This window comes from Bos indicus x Bos taurus, chromosome 27, assembly GCF_003369695.1.
Source record: "Bos indicus x Bos taurus breed Angus x Brahman F1 hybrid chromosome 27, Bos_hybrid_MaternalHap_v2.0, whole genome shotgun sequence".
Taxonomy (NCBI): Eukaryota; Metazoa; Chordata; class Mammalia; order Artiodactyla; family Bovidae; genus Bos; species Bos indicus x Bos taurus.
The window spans coordinates 33,675,113-33,692,281 of NC_040102.1; the positions used below are offsets into that span (position 1 = coordinate 33,675,113).

At 36.7% G+C, this 17,169-nt stretch overlaps 1 protein-coding gene across 1 annotated transcript in view; it reads left to right on the top strand.

Annotated features, from left to right (window-relative positions):
• The window catches only part of ADAM9 (ADAM metallopeptidase domain 9), a 92,638-nt gene that overhangs the window by 55,843 nt on the left and 19,626 nt on the right, over positions 1 to 17,169 (top strand). Inside the window, exons 13-16 of the mRNA XM_027530150.1 lie at positions 1,838 to 1,930; positions 3,174 to 3,369; positions 6,608 to 6,713; positions 13,639 to 13,822. Of these exons, the coding sequence (XP_027385951.1) occupies positions 1,838 to 1,930; positions 3,174 to 3,369; positions 6,608 to 6,713; positions 13,639 to 13,822 (579 nt within the window). The remainder of the gene's footprint in view (positions 1 to 1,837; positions 1,931 to 3,173; positions 3,370 to 6,607; positions 6,714 to 13,638; positions 13,823 to 17,169) is intronic.

Below are 17,169 nucleotides of genomic sequence, written 5' to 3' on the forward strand. Positions count from 1 at the left end.
AAAGTGATAGTGAAGTCGCTCAGTCGTGCCTGACTCTTAGCGACCCCATGGACTGCAGCCTTCCAGGCTCCCCCATCCATGGGATTCTCCAGGCAAGAGTACTGGAGTGGGGTGCCATTGCTTTCTCCGAGGTTGTTTCTAGTATTTTGCTATTATGAATAAAGTTTCCATGAATTATATTCTACTCTTTATCATCAGAGAATTAAAGAAAAATGTGGTCTTCATGAGTAAGAGATGAATCTCATCAGAGAAATGTATAATAAAGAACCAAATGGAAATTATAGAACTTACCAAAAAGTTTAATAAGTGAGATTCATGGATATAATTAATAGCAGAGTAAGATGACAGAAAAAGAGTCAATGAACATAAAGTAGAACAAAAGAAATAATCCACATCTAAAGGAAAAAGAGAAAAGATAAAAAAAAATGAACAGAATATCAGGGACATGTAAGCAATATCAGCTAGCCTAATGGAATTATAAGTGAAATCTCAAGAGGAGAGGAAGGAGAGAAGAAAAGTATTCAAAGAAGTAATGGCTGAAAATTTCCCATATTTAACAGAAAACATTGAGTTACAATTCCAAAACACTAAGTAAAGCCAAATCAGAATCATTATAAAGAATGATCGTGGGTACATTGTAATCAAAGTGCTGAGATAAACAGAAAATAAAGCAAGAAGTCAGAAGAAAATCTGAAACAAATAGATCAATAGTGGCTGATTTTGGGGCCAGAATACAATAGAACAGCAGATTTATGGTTCTGAAAGGAAAAAAACCCATCATCCTAGAATTCTGTAACATAGGAAAATAAATATTCTTCAATGATTAAAGCTCATTTCCCCTATCTCCTTCTTGCCTCCTTGTCCTCCTCCTCCTTTCTCCTTCCTTTCACAAACAATTCAGACTTCAAGACATTAGTTTCAACATAGGAGAATAGCTGTGTCTGGGTGAGGGGTTGGAGGATGGGAGTGATGAGCCATGGTGGCCCAAAGTGGGGTGAGAGAAGTCAAGCAGTATAATGTCCACATGGGTAAAAACCTACCCTGCAGAGAAGTCAGACCCTGAACATGAAGAGAAGTGCATTTATGGATGCTTAATTTCCTGTGGAAATTGGAGAAGGAATGGGCTACCCACTCCAGTATTCTGATCTGGAGAATTCCACGGACCATATAGTCCATGGGGTCGCAAAGAGTCAGACATGACTGAGCGACTTTCACAGTTTCCTGTGATCATTAAACTTACTGTTATAGACTGAATGTTTGTGTTCCCCAAATCCATGTGTTGAAACCCTAACCCCCAAGTCTATCTGTATTTGGAGAAAGGACCTCCAGGAAAGTAGTTAAGATTAAATGAGGTCATAAGGGTGGGTCTTGATCTGGTAGGATTAATGTTCTTATAAAAAAGAGCTTGCTTGCTCCTGTCTCTTGACACATGCTCTGAAGAAAGGCCATGTGAGCACACAGCGAGGAGGCAGCTGTCTGCAAGCCAGGATGAGAGTCTGTGCCAGAAACTGAATTGGCTAGGACTTTGATCTTGGGTCTCTAGCCTCCAGAGCTGTGACATAATAAATTGCTTTTGTTTAAGTCATTAGTCTATGGTATCTTGTTCTGGTAGTCCCAGCAGACTAAGACACATACTCTCAGTCCTTTGAAATACATTGAGACCTACATAATAGCTGAAGAGTCGCTGGTAAATCCAGAAGGATAGTAAGTGACTGTCTCCAGAGAGTACCTCTTACAGCCAGGTTAGAAAGAAGCATAGGTTGAAGGGAAGAATTTTGTTAACGAGTCTTGATGGCAATAATTTCTTTCTTTATTGACAGTCATTTTCTCTTCTCAGGAATGTGAATTGGACCCTTGCTGTGAAGGAAAGACCTGTAAACTTAAATCATTTGCTGAGTGTGCATATGGTGCCTGTTGTCAAGACTGTCGGGTAGGGAATTCCTCCCTATTTGGAAAAAAAAAAAAATAGGAAAAGGAAAAATGTGCCTGTATCAAAATTGGTTTTCTCTGATTTGTAAGAGAGCACTATTTTTGATGGAAAATTTGATTTTATGATTAGATGGAAAATTTTATGATACTTGTTTGCAGTTTTGTATCATCTTCTTTTATGGCAAATGGTCTAAAGAAATTTTTTTCTGATTTATGAGTGACCTATGTTTTTCATTAGAAATTCAATAATAGGAAGTTGACACTGAAAGACCCTCTATCATTTTACCCCCTTCATTTAGCCATTGTTGATAATTTATTAATTTAGTCACTTTTTCCTATGTAAATATGAATATGTGTGTGTGTGTGTGTGTGTGTAAGTGGATAAACATGGGTATACATATTTTTACTATGTCCTTTTTTCAGTAATATACTATTGATTTTCTTCCATTCATTTAGTTCTATAGGTTTATATAGTTAGTGTTCCTTTATATGGCTGTACCATAATTTCTTTATCTGATCAACTAATGATGGACATTTAGATTGCTTCCAGTTTTTGCTTATAAGTAGAATTGCTGGAGTGTGCATGTGAAAATTTTGACACACGTTTTTATACTGTCTGCAGATGTGCCAGTCTGTATTTGCCAGTGTAATCAATGCACTGATAACTGTGCAGTGTACAGTATTGATTATATTATATAATCATTTTGTTTTCTCTTACTAACATGTCTTCCTTGGTGGCTCAGACGGTAAAGAGTCTGCCTGCAATGTAGGAGACCCAGGTTTGATCTCTAAGTTGGGAAGATCCCCTGGAGAAGGAAATGGCAACCCTCTCCAGTATTCTTGCCTGGAGAATCCCATGGACAGAGGAGCCTGGTGGGCTGCAGTCCATGGGGTTACAAAGAGGTAGACATGTCTGAGCAACTAACATTTTGACTTCACTTACTAACATTTGTTGTCAGCCAGTGTTATAATCCAGGTTAGTTTGATAGGTGTAACATGGTTTTATATCTTCGTTTAATTTGCATTTCTTTTGGTCATCTATGATGCTCTGCTTTTTTCATTTTCCATATTTCATGACTTTTATAAATTGCCTGTTATTGGCCTTTGTTCACTGTTCTATTGGGTTATTTAATCTTCTGTTTTTGTTAGACCTTCTTATAGATATAAATACTGTGGTTTCAAATTTGGTTAATTTGTGGGAATTTTCCTGATATTCCTGTTCAATTTCAATCCTATTATCCTAGTTCCGTCCAGGAGGCACTTTGTGCCGAGGAAAAACCAACGAATGTGATGTTCCGGAGTATTGCAATGGTTCTTCTCAGTTCTGTCAGCCAGATGTTTTTATTCAGAATGGGTATCCTTGCCAGAATAACAAAGCCTATTGTTACAATGGCATGTGCCAATATTATGATGCTCAGTGTCAAGTCATCTTTGGCTCAAGTAAGATATTTTATTTATATTGATTGCTTTGCTTTTATTTATATATTTTTTATTTTAGTTTTTGTTAAAAATGAAAATTGAACATTATTGCTAAAATTGAAGTTCTGTTTTCTGTCTCCTATCACGTCTCCTATCACGTCTCCATCTTTCCTTCTCCATAGGTAGTCAAGGTCATGAATTTGATGCATCCAAGTTCATTTGGTGATTTTTGCTTTTACTTTCTCACTGCCCTGTCCTGTGTATATTAACATTATGTGTATATATACATGCACAGTATTGTATTTTAGCTTTAATAAACTCATGTAAATAGTATGGGGATATACACATGGATCTTCTGTTTTCATTGTTCACTCAAAATGTTTTTGCATTCTGTCTGTATTGCTGTATTTGGATCACAGAGCATTGTGTTATATAATTGGAATCCATTCTTTTCCTAGTAGTATATATATATATTTTTTATTTTGTGTGTCTTAAAAAAATTTTTTTTTATCAAAGTTAGACATACACTAGATTATAGAGTCAAATTATTCATCAAGATTCTATGAAAAAGTAAAATGTACTTCCGGGCTTCCCAGGTGGTGCTGTGGTAAAAGAACCCACCTGCAAGTGCAGAAGATGCAAGAGATGGGGGTTCAATCTCTGGGTCTGGAGGATCCCCTGGAGTAGGAAATGGCAACCCACTCCAGTCTCTCCTGGAAAATTCCATGTACAGAAGAGCCTGGCAGGCTGCACACGATGGGGCTGCTTGACTGAGCACGCACTCATCAAAGTACTCCCACTTAATAGCTCATCCCTGAAGGCTACCACTATTAACCTTTTCTTCCTCCCTTCTAGTTAATTACTTTGTTACTGGCTCTAGGTCTTTAGATAATTTCTTCGTCATGCTACTTTTTTTATTTTTCCATTCTAGGTATTAAATGTTAATTTTTCACTGTGGAGGATAAGGATTAAATTTCTTCCCTTCTCTTCTCCCAACACTTGTCAACTCTTATCTACTCATGTTCATTTTTCATTCTCCATCTTCTTAATATGGATTAATTATAATTTTAGGTAGAGCTGTGTTGACTCTTGTAATCTTGTGATTTGTAACAAACAAATAAAAAAATTGGTCTTTGTTCAGTTCCTGGCACGAACTCCTAAAAGCTTTGGAATTTCCCAAATGATAAGAGCCTTGAAAGTGTCTTTTGTTATGTCAACCAGGTGACTTTTTGGCAAATCCCTTGGTTACTTAAGGATGGGCTGGTTGCCAGAGAACAAACCCTGTGGTTAGTGGTTGGAACTTTAAGTCCCCCTACCTCTGGGGAGGGGAGAAGAACTGGAGATGGAGTTACTCTCCAGTAGCCAGTGGTTTAATCAATCTGCCCATATAATGAAGCCTCTGTAAAAACTGGAAAGGATAGTTTGGAGAGCTTGGGACTTCAGTGAACTTGTGGAGAGGCAGGAAGAGAGCCTGAAACCTCCAAGCCCCTTTCTACATACCTTGCCCTGTGCATCTCTTCCATCTGTCTGTTCCTGAATTATTGATATATTCTTTGATAATAAACCAGTAATCTAGTGAGTAGAAATTTCTCTGAGTTCTGTGAGCTGCTCTAGCAAATTAAATCCAAGGAGGGGGTCATGGGAACTTTGACCAAATAGGCTTTGAGGAGAGACCCTCTAAGGAGAGACCTGCTCAGTCGTGTCCAACTCTTTACGCTCCCATAGACTGTAGCCTGCCAGGCTCCTGTGTCCATGGAATTTTCCAGGCAAGAATACTGGAGTGGGTTACCATGCCCTCCTCCAGGGGACCTTCCCAACCCAGGAATCAAACCCAGGTCTCTGCATTGCAGGCAGATTCTGTACCATCTGAACACCAGGGAAGCCCTCTGATATATTGGTTTGTCCAAAAGTTAATTGGTTTTTCTCTGTTATGGAAAACCTAAACAAACTTTTTGGCCAAACCAATATTCTGCACTAATGGGCAGGTTTATTGCTGTTTAGTCACTCAGTTGTGTCCAACTCTTTTGCAACCCCATGGACGGTAGTCCAATGGGCCCCTCTGTCCATGGGATTCTCTAGGCAAGAATATTGGGATGGGTTGCCATTTCCTCCGCCAGGGAATCTTCTCAACCCATGGATTGAGCCTGTGTCTCTGCATCTTCTGAATTGCAGGTGAATTCTTTACTGCTGAGCCACAGGGGAAGCCCTGATGAGCAGGCTATTGCAGACCAAAAAAAGTAATTACAGATGGGGGGGGGGGATTGTTGTTAATTTAGCTGCATTTTCTTATATAAATGTGAGCATGTGTGTTTTGCTAGGGTTATTGCCATGTGACGTTTATCCTGTGCAAGTATTCTGCATCCATTTTCAGATTACTTCATCCTCTGCCTTTTTTATGCCATCTCCTTTCACTGCATGTCCATTTTCTTTTAAACTGAACAATATTGTACCAGGTGCGTAAGATAGGCACATGAATTTCCATCATTATATGGATTCCATTATATGGAAAGTACTGCCATTTTGGCTGCAAAATATTTCCAAATAAAATATTTTTAGGAATATGTATAAGTGGCAAAGTTGAGCATTAAAGGATACATATATAAAATACAAGAAAACAAGAATGGATTGATACTTTGACAGTGTCATGGCTGTTTGTCAGTGTAATTAATACCTAAATTAAGCTTCCATATATAGTAAATTGGGCTGCCCTGGTAGCTCAGTGGTAAAGAATCCACCTGCCAATGCAAGAGATACAGGTTTGATCCCTGTGTGAAAAAATAATAGCTGGCAGTGTTTTCACCAACCCTCCCTAGCCTGATCTAACCAGGGGTGCAGTGGAGCTGTGAGAACAGTGAAAATAAGTAGACTGAAAGTGCTGCCATACTGTGCATGGTTTTTGACTTATTTATAATTTCATCTTCTTTAATGACACTTCTTTGAGTACTTGAGTGTTCGAATGTTTAATGTTTAAGTACCATGCTAATGTTTAAGTACCAACCAGGCTTTATCTTTACATCTTGTTGTTAATTATAAATGTGGAGCAAAATGTTTCACCTGTAGGTTCTGAAATTTTTTCATAGTTGTTGAGGCAGTTCATCCAGACGTATGGACTGTTGTGGCAAATGCTTTTATTTGTGAATTAAATTGCCAAGTCTTAAAAACATTAAAAAATTTAAAAATTTTATTGGTGTATAGTTGATTTACAATGTTGTGTTAGTTTCAGGTGTACAAATTTTTTTTTTTTTTTTTTATGTTATAGAAGCCAAGGCTGCCCCGAAGGAATGTTTCCTTGATGTGAATTCCAAAGGTGACAGATTTGGCAATTGTGGTTTCTCTGGCCATGAATACAAGAAGTGTGCCATTGGGTAAGTGGAGGCAAAAAAAAAAACAATAAGAAAAACACATGAAAGAATGTGATATCAGTCATCTATAGGAAGTTTTATAGCTCCTTGTGACTGTTTTCTCCTCCTTAAATGTATAACTTTTCAGACTTAACAATTTTATAAAACATGGCTTCAGAGAGACTGAATATGAATGGTAAAATAATGCATAGCTTTTGACATTAACTGTCTAAAATATAATGTTTTTTATAATATCACTTTTGTTTATCCTTGTTCTATAGTAAAAGCCTCAAATAAACATTCTTCTTCTTTTTCCTTTTGTTAAAAGATTTGCATGCTAAACCCATATATAAAGGTACCTGCAGAATTAATTCAGAACTTCATAATTTTCTTCTGGCTCTATATAATTTTAAAGTCATTAATTAGAAAACTTTTTTGTTTCTATAACATTTGCACATTGTGAAAAATAATATTGCAAAGTTATAAACAAGAGAAGAGTTATCATGATCTCTCTTTCTGTATATGTTCACTAATTTCAGTGTACGTATGTCTTCTTTTATTTTGATTCTGTGCACCGTACACATACACAGTAACGTTAATTTTAAAAAAATTGGAATTAGTCTATAATACGGTGCTTTCCAGATACACAGATAGATAAATGTAGGTATGTAAACATATAAATCATTCTGAATGGAGCTCTTCTGGTGGATGTGAGGGCAGGAAATTCCTACCAGCTGAGGTTCACCCAGAGGCTTTGACCATGAAGCCATGGGGCTCTAGAGAATGAGCTGGATACTTACTGCTGCTGCTGCTAAGTTGCTTCAGTCGTGTCCGACTCTGTGCAGCCCCATAGACGGGAGCCCACCAGGCTCCCCCGTCCCTGGGATTCTCCAGGTAAGAACACTGGAGTGGGTTGCCATTTCCTTCTCCAATGCAGGCAAGTGAAAAGTGATAGTGAAGTCGCTCAGTCGTGCCTGACTCTTAGCGACCCCATGGACTGCAGCCTACCAGGCTCCTCTGTCCATGGGATTTTCCAGGCAAGAGTACTGGAGTGGGGTGCCATTGCCTTCTCCAGGAAACTCACTAGACTGTATTATATCTGTTGCAGTGCTAACATTCTGTATCAATTATTTTGTTTTTTGTAATAGTCATATTTTTATTCTAAAAATGGTTATAAAAAGCCAAAAAAATTAAATACATAATGCTGTGCTTCTCTTCTACCCACTTCACCTCCTACTCTGTCAGGTAATAGCAAAGCCACTGAGGTAAAACAATGCTCATGAAGAAGAAATAACAACTGTGACTTCCATGTTCCTAAATCTAACAGAGTATCTTTAGGTCTTCAAGCTTCTGGACCTTTCAGTAGCATTCATCTATGTTGAGCATTTTCTCCTTGAAGAAGCCCCTTTTGTTGGCTTTTGTGTGGAATGCTCTTCTAGTATTTTTCTCTGTTTCTGGATGCTTCTTTAATGTATTTATTTGTAGGCTTATCTTTCTCTACTGAGCCATTAAATGTTGAGAAATACTTCCACTCTACTGATCTGGCCCTCTGCCACAGGGCCATGACATGTGGTGTTCCTTCTGCTTAGTTTGCCCTTTTGTCTCTGCCAGATCTCATTTTAACTAACTCTTTTAAGATAAGAATAGCAAGGAGAGATAAGAAAGCCTTCTTCAGCGATCAATGCAAAGAAATAGGGGCAAACAATAGAATGGGAAAGACTAGAGATCTCTTCAAGAAAATTAGAGATACCAAGGGAATGTTTCATGCAAAGATGGGCTCAATAAAGGACAGAAATGGTATGGACCTAACAGAAGCAGAAGATATTAAGAAGAGGTAGCAAGAATACATCCAAGAACTATACAAAAAAGATCTTCACAACCCAGATAATCACGATTGTGTGATCACTCATCTAGAGCCAGAGATCCTGGAATGTGAAGTCAAGTGGGCCTTAGAAAGCATCACTACAAACAAAGCTGGTGGAGGTGATGGCATTCCAGTGGAGCTATTTCAAATCCTGAAAGATGATGCTGTGAAAGTGCTGCACTCAATATGCCAGCAAATTTGGAAAACTCAGCAGTGGCCACAGGACTGGAAAAGGTCAGTTTTCATTCCAATCCCAAAGAAAGGCAATGCCAAAGAATGCTCAAACTACTGCACAATTGCACTCATCTCACACGCTAGTAAAGTAATGCTCAAAATTCTCCAAGCCAGGCTTCAGCAATACGTGAACTGTGAGCTTTCAGATGTTCAAGCTGGATTTAGAAAGGCAGAGGAATCAGAAATCAAATTGCCAACATCCACTGGATCATCGAAAAAGCAAGAGAGTTCCAGAAAAACATCTATTTCTGCTTTATTGACTATGCCAAAGCCTTTTGACTGTGTGGATCACAATAACTGTGGACAATTCTGAAAGAGATGGGAATACCAGACCACCTGCCCTGCCTCTTGAGAAATCTGTATGCAGGTCAGGAAGCAACAGTTAGAACTGGACATGAAACAAAAGGCTGGTTCCAAATAGGAAAAGGAGTACGTCAAGGCTATATATTGTCGCCCTGCTTATTTAACTTATATGCAGAGTACATCATGGGAAGCACTGGGCTGGAGGAAGCACAAGCTGGAATCAAGATTGCCGGGAGAAATATCAATAACGTCAGATATGCAGATGACACCACCCTTATGGCAGAAAGTGAAGAAGAACTAGAGTCTCTTGATGAACATGAAAGAGGAGAGTGAAAAGTTGGCTTAAAGCTTAACATTTGGAAAACTAGGACCATGGCATCTGGTCCCATCACTTCATGGCAAATAGATGGGGAAACAGTGGAAACAGTGTCAGACTTTATTTTTTTGGGCTCCAAAATACTGCAGATGGTGATTGCAGCCATGAAATTAAAAGACGCTTACTCCTTGGAAGGAAACTTATGACCAACCTAGACAACATATTCAAAAGCAGAGACATTACTTTGCCAACAAAGGCCCGTCTATTCAAGGCTATGGTTTTTCCAGTGGTCATGTATGGATGTGAGAGTTGGACTGTGAAGAAAGCTGAGTGCTGAAGAATTGATGCTTTTGAACTGTGGTGTTGGAGAAGACTCTTGAGAGTCCCTTGGACTGCAAGGAGATCCAACCAGTCCATCCTAAAGGAGATCAGTCCTGGGTGTTCATTGGAAGGACTGATGTTGAAGCTGAAACTTCAGTACTTTGGCCACCTGATGCTAAGAGTTGACTTTTTGGAAAACACCCTGATGTGGGAAAGATTGAGGGCAGGAGAAGGGGATGACAGAGGATGAGATGGTTGGATGCATCACTGACTCAGTGGACATGGTTTTGGGTGGACTCTGGGAGTTGGTGATGGACAGGGAGGCCTGGCATGCTGTGGTTCATGGGGTCGCAAAGAGTCGGACATGACTGAGCGACTGAATGAACTGAACCAAGACTTCCTCAACTTCCTTTCCAGGGTCAGATGTCCCTCTTATAGATGTGCTTAATGCCATGTGCTTTAAAGAAAATATTAGTCAATTTATGTTGTTCTAATTCATTACAAATTAATTATTCATAGAAACTATTTCATAGAGTATTTACAATATATCTTTCTTGATATAAAAAACAGAGTAGGTTGAAAGAAGTTAGCAAAACAAAGTATTTCAAAAGAGGGTATATGACTATCTTGAGTAGTCTCAAAACTAGCTGTAGCACTCTTTTTCTGGGGAATTTTTTTGTATATTTAAATGGCGTGGGAAGGCTTTATTGCCTTACTATTGCCTTAACAAGAACAATCATTTAAAAATGATACTGCTTTAGAATAAGATAGATGCTGTAATAGGTAATTTTCTAGATAAAGGGAAAGTCAGATACAAAACCAGTCATAAGCACAGCACTTTCAAGATTCTTTTATGATGTTTAGGAAAAACCAAGGAAGACTCTTTTGTGTACTTTGGGGAGTTTGATCTATCTTGACTAACATAATTAGGCTAAATCAAAATGAGGAAAGTAGCAATTTGAAAGTTGAAGGAAGGGTGACTAGGTTAAAAAGTTGCATGCTTCTTTTTCTTTGAATTTGATATATTGTGTTTTCCTTATTGTTCAGTTCTTAATATTTTCTTAGTTACATTGTGATTTCTCCTTTGACTCATGAGTTATTAAAAATGTATTGCCCATTTCCAAGTATTTGGGAGTATTCTGGTTTTCTGTTTGTTTTTGGTTTTTAGTTTACTTCCATTGAGAACATACTTTGTATAATTTCAGTTCTTTTCAATTTGTTAGGATGTGAATTACTGTCCAGCATATGGTCTGTTTTGGTCAATGTTCCATGTCATTTAAAAAGCAGAGTATTCTGCTGCTATTGGATATATTGTTCCATAAATGTCAAGTTAATTAATTGTCATATTCAAATCTTCTATATTCTGGGTGTATGTGCGTATTTATCTGTCTCTCATTCAGTTTCTGAAAGGGATATGTGCAGATCTCCAGCTATGATTATGAAGTTGTCTACTTCTTTTAGTTCTGTATATTCTTCTTGTATGTGTTTTAAAGTGTGTTCTTTGGTGCTTATATTATTAGGTGCATACACATTTAGGATTGTTATATGTCTTCTGAAGGAACTGAATCTTTTATTATTACCAAAGTCTCTACTTTGGAATTTTTATTTTTGGCAGTATTTGTCACATAAACATTTTATTTGCTTATATGACTATTTGCCTGAAACAGTTTTTCTATTGGTGCTTGTGATATAAATTTAAATGAATATAACAGTAAGCATCTCTTAGCTTTATTGGCTGTTTGCATTTCTTATTTTGTGAATTGCATATTTATATCTTTGCTATTATTTTTCTGTTGAAGTTACTATCCATTTAATGATTTGTGATCGATTTTTAAAAATATATTAAGAGTATTTATTTTTCTTTTTTAAAAAAATTATTTTTTATTGAAGGATAATTGCTTTACAGCAATTACAGAATTTTGTTGTTTTCTACCAAACCTCAATCAGCCATTTTGTTTTTAATATGTCACCAAGACTATACATGAAACATTGAATACATTATAGAAAAATGAATTTTGGTAGGTTCCAGTAGATGCTAACCAAGATCTGTTTTATTCTATGCTTTGTTTTAGAGGTTTTCATAACTAATTTCAACTAACTCTGTGACACTGGGGCTTCCCTGGTGGCTCAGATGGTGAAGAATATGCCTCCTATGCAGGAGACCTGGGTTTGATCCCTGGGTTGGGAGGATCCCCTGAAGAAGGGCATGGCAACCCACTCCAGTATTCTTGCCTGGAGACTTCCATGGTCTGAGAAACCTGGCAGGCTACATAGTTCATAGGGTTGCAAAGAGTTGGGCACGACTGAAGCAACTTAGTATGCATGCTTGCATGTGACATAGGCATCATTATATAGCTCTTGTTTTTCAGATGAAGAAACTGAACTTCAGAAAGTTTAAGCATTTCACTCAGATTGCCTCGTAAGTAAATGGTGACGTAGGAATGAACATAGGGACTTTCCTGGTGGTCCAGTGGCTAAGACTCTCTGCTCTCAATGCAGGGGGCCTGGGTTCAATCCTTGGTCAGGGAACTAGATACTGCATATCAGAATTAAAGATCCCAAGTGCTGCAACTGAGACCTGGTGCAGCCAAATAAATAATTAATTTTAAAAAAAGAATAAATGTCAAGTTGGGACAAAAGAACTTAACTCTTAAGTGCAGGATGGAAGGAAAAGCAGGCTTAATAGCAGCATGTGCAAAAAGCAAATAGAGGTTTTAGCTAAGGATAAATTCAAGGACATCAGTAATATAATGTAGTTTCCATAAGAGCTACTGTCATCCTGGGTTTCATAGAAGTATAATATCTCAGTGAAGTAAATGACAGTTCATCTTGTTCTTTGCTAATCAGACTGTAACTAAAGTTTCCTGTTTCACTCCGAGCACTGAGGTTCAATAGGTAGTGAGACAAAGTGGAACATATTTAAGAGGGGAGCTTCCTTGTTGCATGAGAAATAATTGTAGAATATTTCCCTGGTGAAGTAAGTCATTTGGACCTGCATGACAGTTGTCCTAAAAGGTTGCCATGTAGAGGAAAGAAAAGATATTATCTGTGTGGTCTCATGTTGACCATCTGGGACCAATGAGGAAAAGTTATAGAGAGAAAGATGTTAACTCAGGAAGTAAAAGAATGTTATGATAGTTAGTGTGAGAATATTTAGGAGGTGATGAATTAGAGGAATTGAAAAATCATATCCTACAATGACTTGGTCGTGATATCACAGGGGAGATTTAATAGGGTAGGTGCTTAGATCAAAAGACAAGCCATTAAAAAGGAAATTTCAGTGCAGCATCTTAAGAGTTGATGTTAGGGATACTTAATATATCATGAAGGGATATAGGAAGAACATTAACTCACACACCCTTGGTAATAGGAATTGTAGTCAAGGAGGTCTTTGTAGAGTTCTAATACTGAATTAGTGAATTAATGAACTAATGAATTGAGTCTTTTAGTAAGTAAGAGTTAGCTAAGCGAAGAGAGATTGAGTTCCTTCAAGCTTGTTTAACATTACAAAATCTGACTCCTCTTTATTATAACTCAATAAAAAGACACCATTGAATTTCAGTATAGTTCTGTTATTTTCTATGTAAAAGCATTTATAAAATTATATCACATTTAAAAGCAACTACATTAGTTAGACTTTTTTGAGCCCTAAGCAGATAGTGAAGAGGGATTCTTAGGTGTCCGCATCATCACCCCCGGTACCCTAGGAATTTGCGTCTTTACATGCACTTACATCTTCTCTTTGCCATATTGAAAGAGAGCTACTTTGATCTCTGTTGCTGTCACACACTTTCTCTGTTGAGATTCCCTTCAGCTAAATAGAAATAAACTCTCTGTACAAAAATATATAATTTTTCTTTTGTAAGTACACCAGATGCATTGTAGTTTGCACTATTTCTCTTTCTTTCCAGGAATGCTTTGTGTGGAAAGCTTCAGTGTGAGAATGTACAACAATTGCCTGTATTTGGGGTTGTGCCTGCTATCATTCAGACTCCTGGAAAAGGCACCAAGTGCTGGGGTGTGGACTTCCAGCTTGGATCCGATGTTCCAGATCCTGGCATGGTGAATGAAGGCACCAGCTGTGATGTTGGAAAGGTAATAAAAATGTTTTTTAAAACAAATAAAAAATTTAAGAATTAAAAATAAAATCATTATACAAAGTGAGTGGTTCTTTTCTGGTTATAAAAGAAATCTCTACTCATTGTGGAGATTTGGAAAAACAGAAAGCCACCAAGAATAAAATTAAGAATGGCTATACCTCCTGATGATTTATAGCCATATAAAGCTTTCTTTTCATTTAAAATTTTTATTGGAATATAGTTGGTTTACAGTTGTGTTAGTTTCATGTAATGGTTTCTTTAACTACGGAAATGATCAGTTTTTATAATGGTCACTGAGTTGGAATATTCATTATCTGCATCTAATTTGGTAGTTTCTACAATTTCATTAAAGAAACTTCTATATCCATAAAAAGAAGCTATAATTCTGTTACTCTGATTTCTTTCTTAGAGTCATGTATTATAACCTGTTGTTTCTGTGTTGTAATATACTGGGCACCTCCCCCCCCCCCACCCCCCCCCACCCCCTTTCAATGTGCTGTTGTTTATTAGTCAGGGTACTACTTGCTGGGACATTTAGGGGATTTTCAGGAGTGTGTGTGTGTATGTGTACATGCGTACGTGACTATACTATAAGTGTTGTAATGCTTGTCCTCCCCACGCTTCCTGCTACTCTGACCACAGCTGTTTGGATCAGATGTGAGCCAAGAGTTAGCTGCTGAGTTACTACCAGTGGTTCTGGATGAGATGAGCTAGGCCTAACTCCATTTGTGGGGGGAATACATAAGTAAAGAAAGGCACTTAAGAGTAGAGCTGAAACTGAGAAGTCTCTGAGGGATGCCATAATGTAGGAGTAGGGCTAGAAGGGTGATAGCAAGCTTAAGCTATATAGGAGAGATCTAAGGGTGCAGGATTGTTGAACAAGTTGAAGAAACCAACTCAGGAGAACAGAGGAGGAAAGAGCGAACACAATTGACTGATTATGGGACCATGGGACACATGAAAAAGACAGAGAGGCCCTCAGGTTTACCTCAGTTTCTACCAAGTTTTCAATTCCCATTCTGTTGTTCCTCATTCTTACAAAAAGACCCTTGTGTTTTTGTGTCTGCCTTTGCCATGGGCTTCCCTTGTGGCTCAGCTGGTAAAAAATCCCCCTGCAATGTGGGAGACCTGGCTTCTGTCCCTGGGTTGGGAAGATCCCCTGGAGAAGGGAAAGGCTACCCACTCCAGTATTCTGGCCTGGAGAATTCTGTGGACTATAGCCATGGGGTGGCAAAGAGTCGGACATGACTGAGTGACTTTCACTTTGCCATGCCATTAATTCAGCTACTGAGGTTAGTATAAACAATGTTGAGGTAAAGGACTTAATAAGAAATTTCACAACATCCTGGTTGTTTTCTGAGGTTAAAGGCTAACCTACTGGGGTACATATGTTTAAGGTTTTATATATAGTTTTGCCAGATTTCTTTTTATAAAAGTTTTTCCCTGTTTATTTTCTGAGCAGTTTTCAATAGTTAGTGTTTCAGTTCTCTATATTGTAATCAGGATTAGGTACAATTGTTTTTAAACTGTCATTGGTCATTTTCTTTTTATTTTGTTCTTTCTTGACTGCTAGTGACATTAAATTTTTTAGTCTCCATATATTTATTCCTTCTTTTGTGATTTGCTTGTTAATATTCTTTGCTTATTTAAAAAATTGTGTGTTTTTCTTATCAATTTTTAAAGAGCTATAACTTATGTCATATAAAACTTAATATAATACATTTTAAAAATTTATTTGCCCTATTTATTACTTGCCTCTTTTGATTTTAGTATTTTTTTCCATGTTTACTTTTTTATATAAACAAATCTATTTTTCTTTTCCTTTAAGAAAGGAAAAGTAAAGAAAGTCTGACTTTACTTTCAAATTTTAAAGACTTTTCTTAGTATAGTATCAGAGAATTATTTTCTAGGACATTAAAAAATTTTTAAATGCTTATCTCTTTAGTCCAGTTTGAGTGTATAGTATGAGGTTGGCATTCTTTTTTTCATCATTTTATTCATTTAGAGATGATGACTGTATGCTGACTTCTAATGTTACTTTTTTTTTTTTAGAATGATTTGTTATTTGCCTACACCTCAAGTATAATCTCTCTTTTAATTTGAAATCTTATTTAAATTGCTTATTAAATTTTTATATATACTTGGGCTTGGTTTCTGCTTTTTCACGTCATGTCCACTGACTGGTCTGACTACTCATATGTCAGTAATTGACTTCTTTTAGTTTTTATTAGTTTTATAATGTATTTTTAATATTTGGTTATATAAATGCCCCTTCATTCTTTTTTCATAGTTTTCTTCGCTATTAATATTCATTTATTATTACAGATGAACTTGAGATCATTTTGTCAAGGTGCCAAAAAAAAAATTAAAAGTAAAAGCGCTTTGGAATTTTGGTTGGGATCAAATCAGATTTATAAATTTGTAATGGGGAAAAGTGACATCTTTACATTATTCAGTCTTCTCATAGAAGAACATGGTATGTCTCTCAATTTCTTGGGGGTTGTATTTTAAAGCTTTAGTTATAAAGCTCCTTTTCATTTTTTTGTTATTCCTAGGTATTTTATATTTTGATTGCTATTATGAATAACACAGAATTATTATGTTTTCTAATTTGTTGTTACATTTTTAATTTGTTTTTATTGGTAAGAGAAGCTATTTTGTTTATAGTTTTATTGGCTATTATTGATATTCAGAAAAATATATTCATTTGTGTATATTTACTTTGTCACCAGCCATATGCTTAGTGTTACATATTTTTATTATTGTATTAGAATTTTTTAGGTAAGCTGTTATCTGTAAATGATAGAAAGTTGATTTCTTTTCTGATACTTACAATTTGAATTTTTTTCCTGTGTAATTGCAATGGTAAAACTTGCAGGATAATTTTAAATAATAATCATGATAGTGTACTTTGTCTTCTCCCTAACTTGACTGGGAATATGTACAGTCTTTCAGGGTTATATGTGATTTTGACTGTTGACTTGGGATAGATAGTGTTTTTCATTTAATGGAGAATCCTTTTATTTATTTATTTTTTATTTTATTTTTTTAAATTTAATTTTATTTTTAAACTTTACATAATTGTATTAGTTTTGCCAAATATCAAAATGAATCCGCCACAGGTATACATGTGTTCCCCATCCTGAACCCTCCTCCCTCCTCCCTCCCCATACCATCCCTCTGGGTCGTCCCAGTGCACTAGCCCCAAGCATCCAGTATCGTGCATCGAACCTGGACTGGCAACTCGTTTCATACATGATATATTACATGTTTCAATCCTTTTAATTGTAATTAGTAAGAAGAAAAGAACAAATAGTTTTAAAATTTTATAAGTATTTTCCA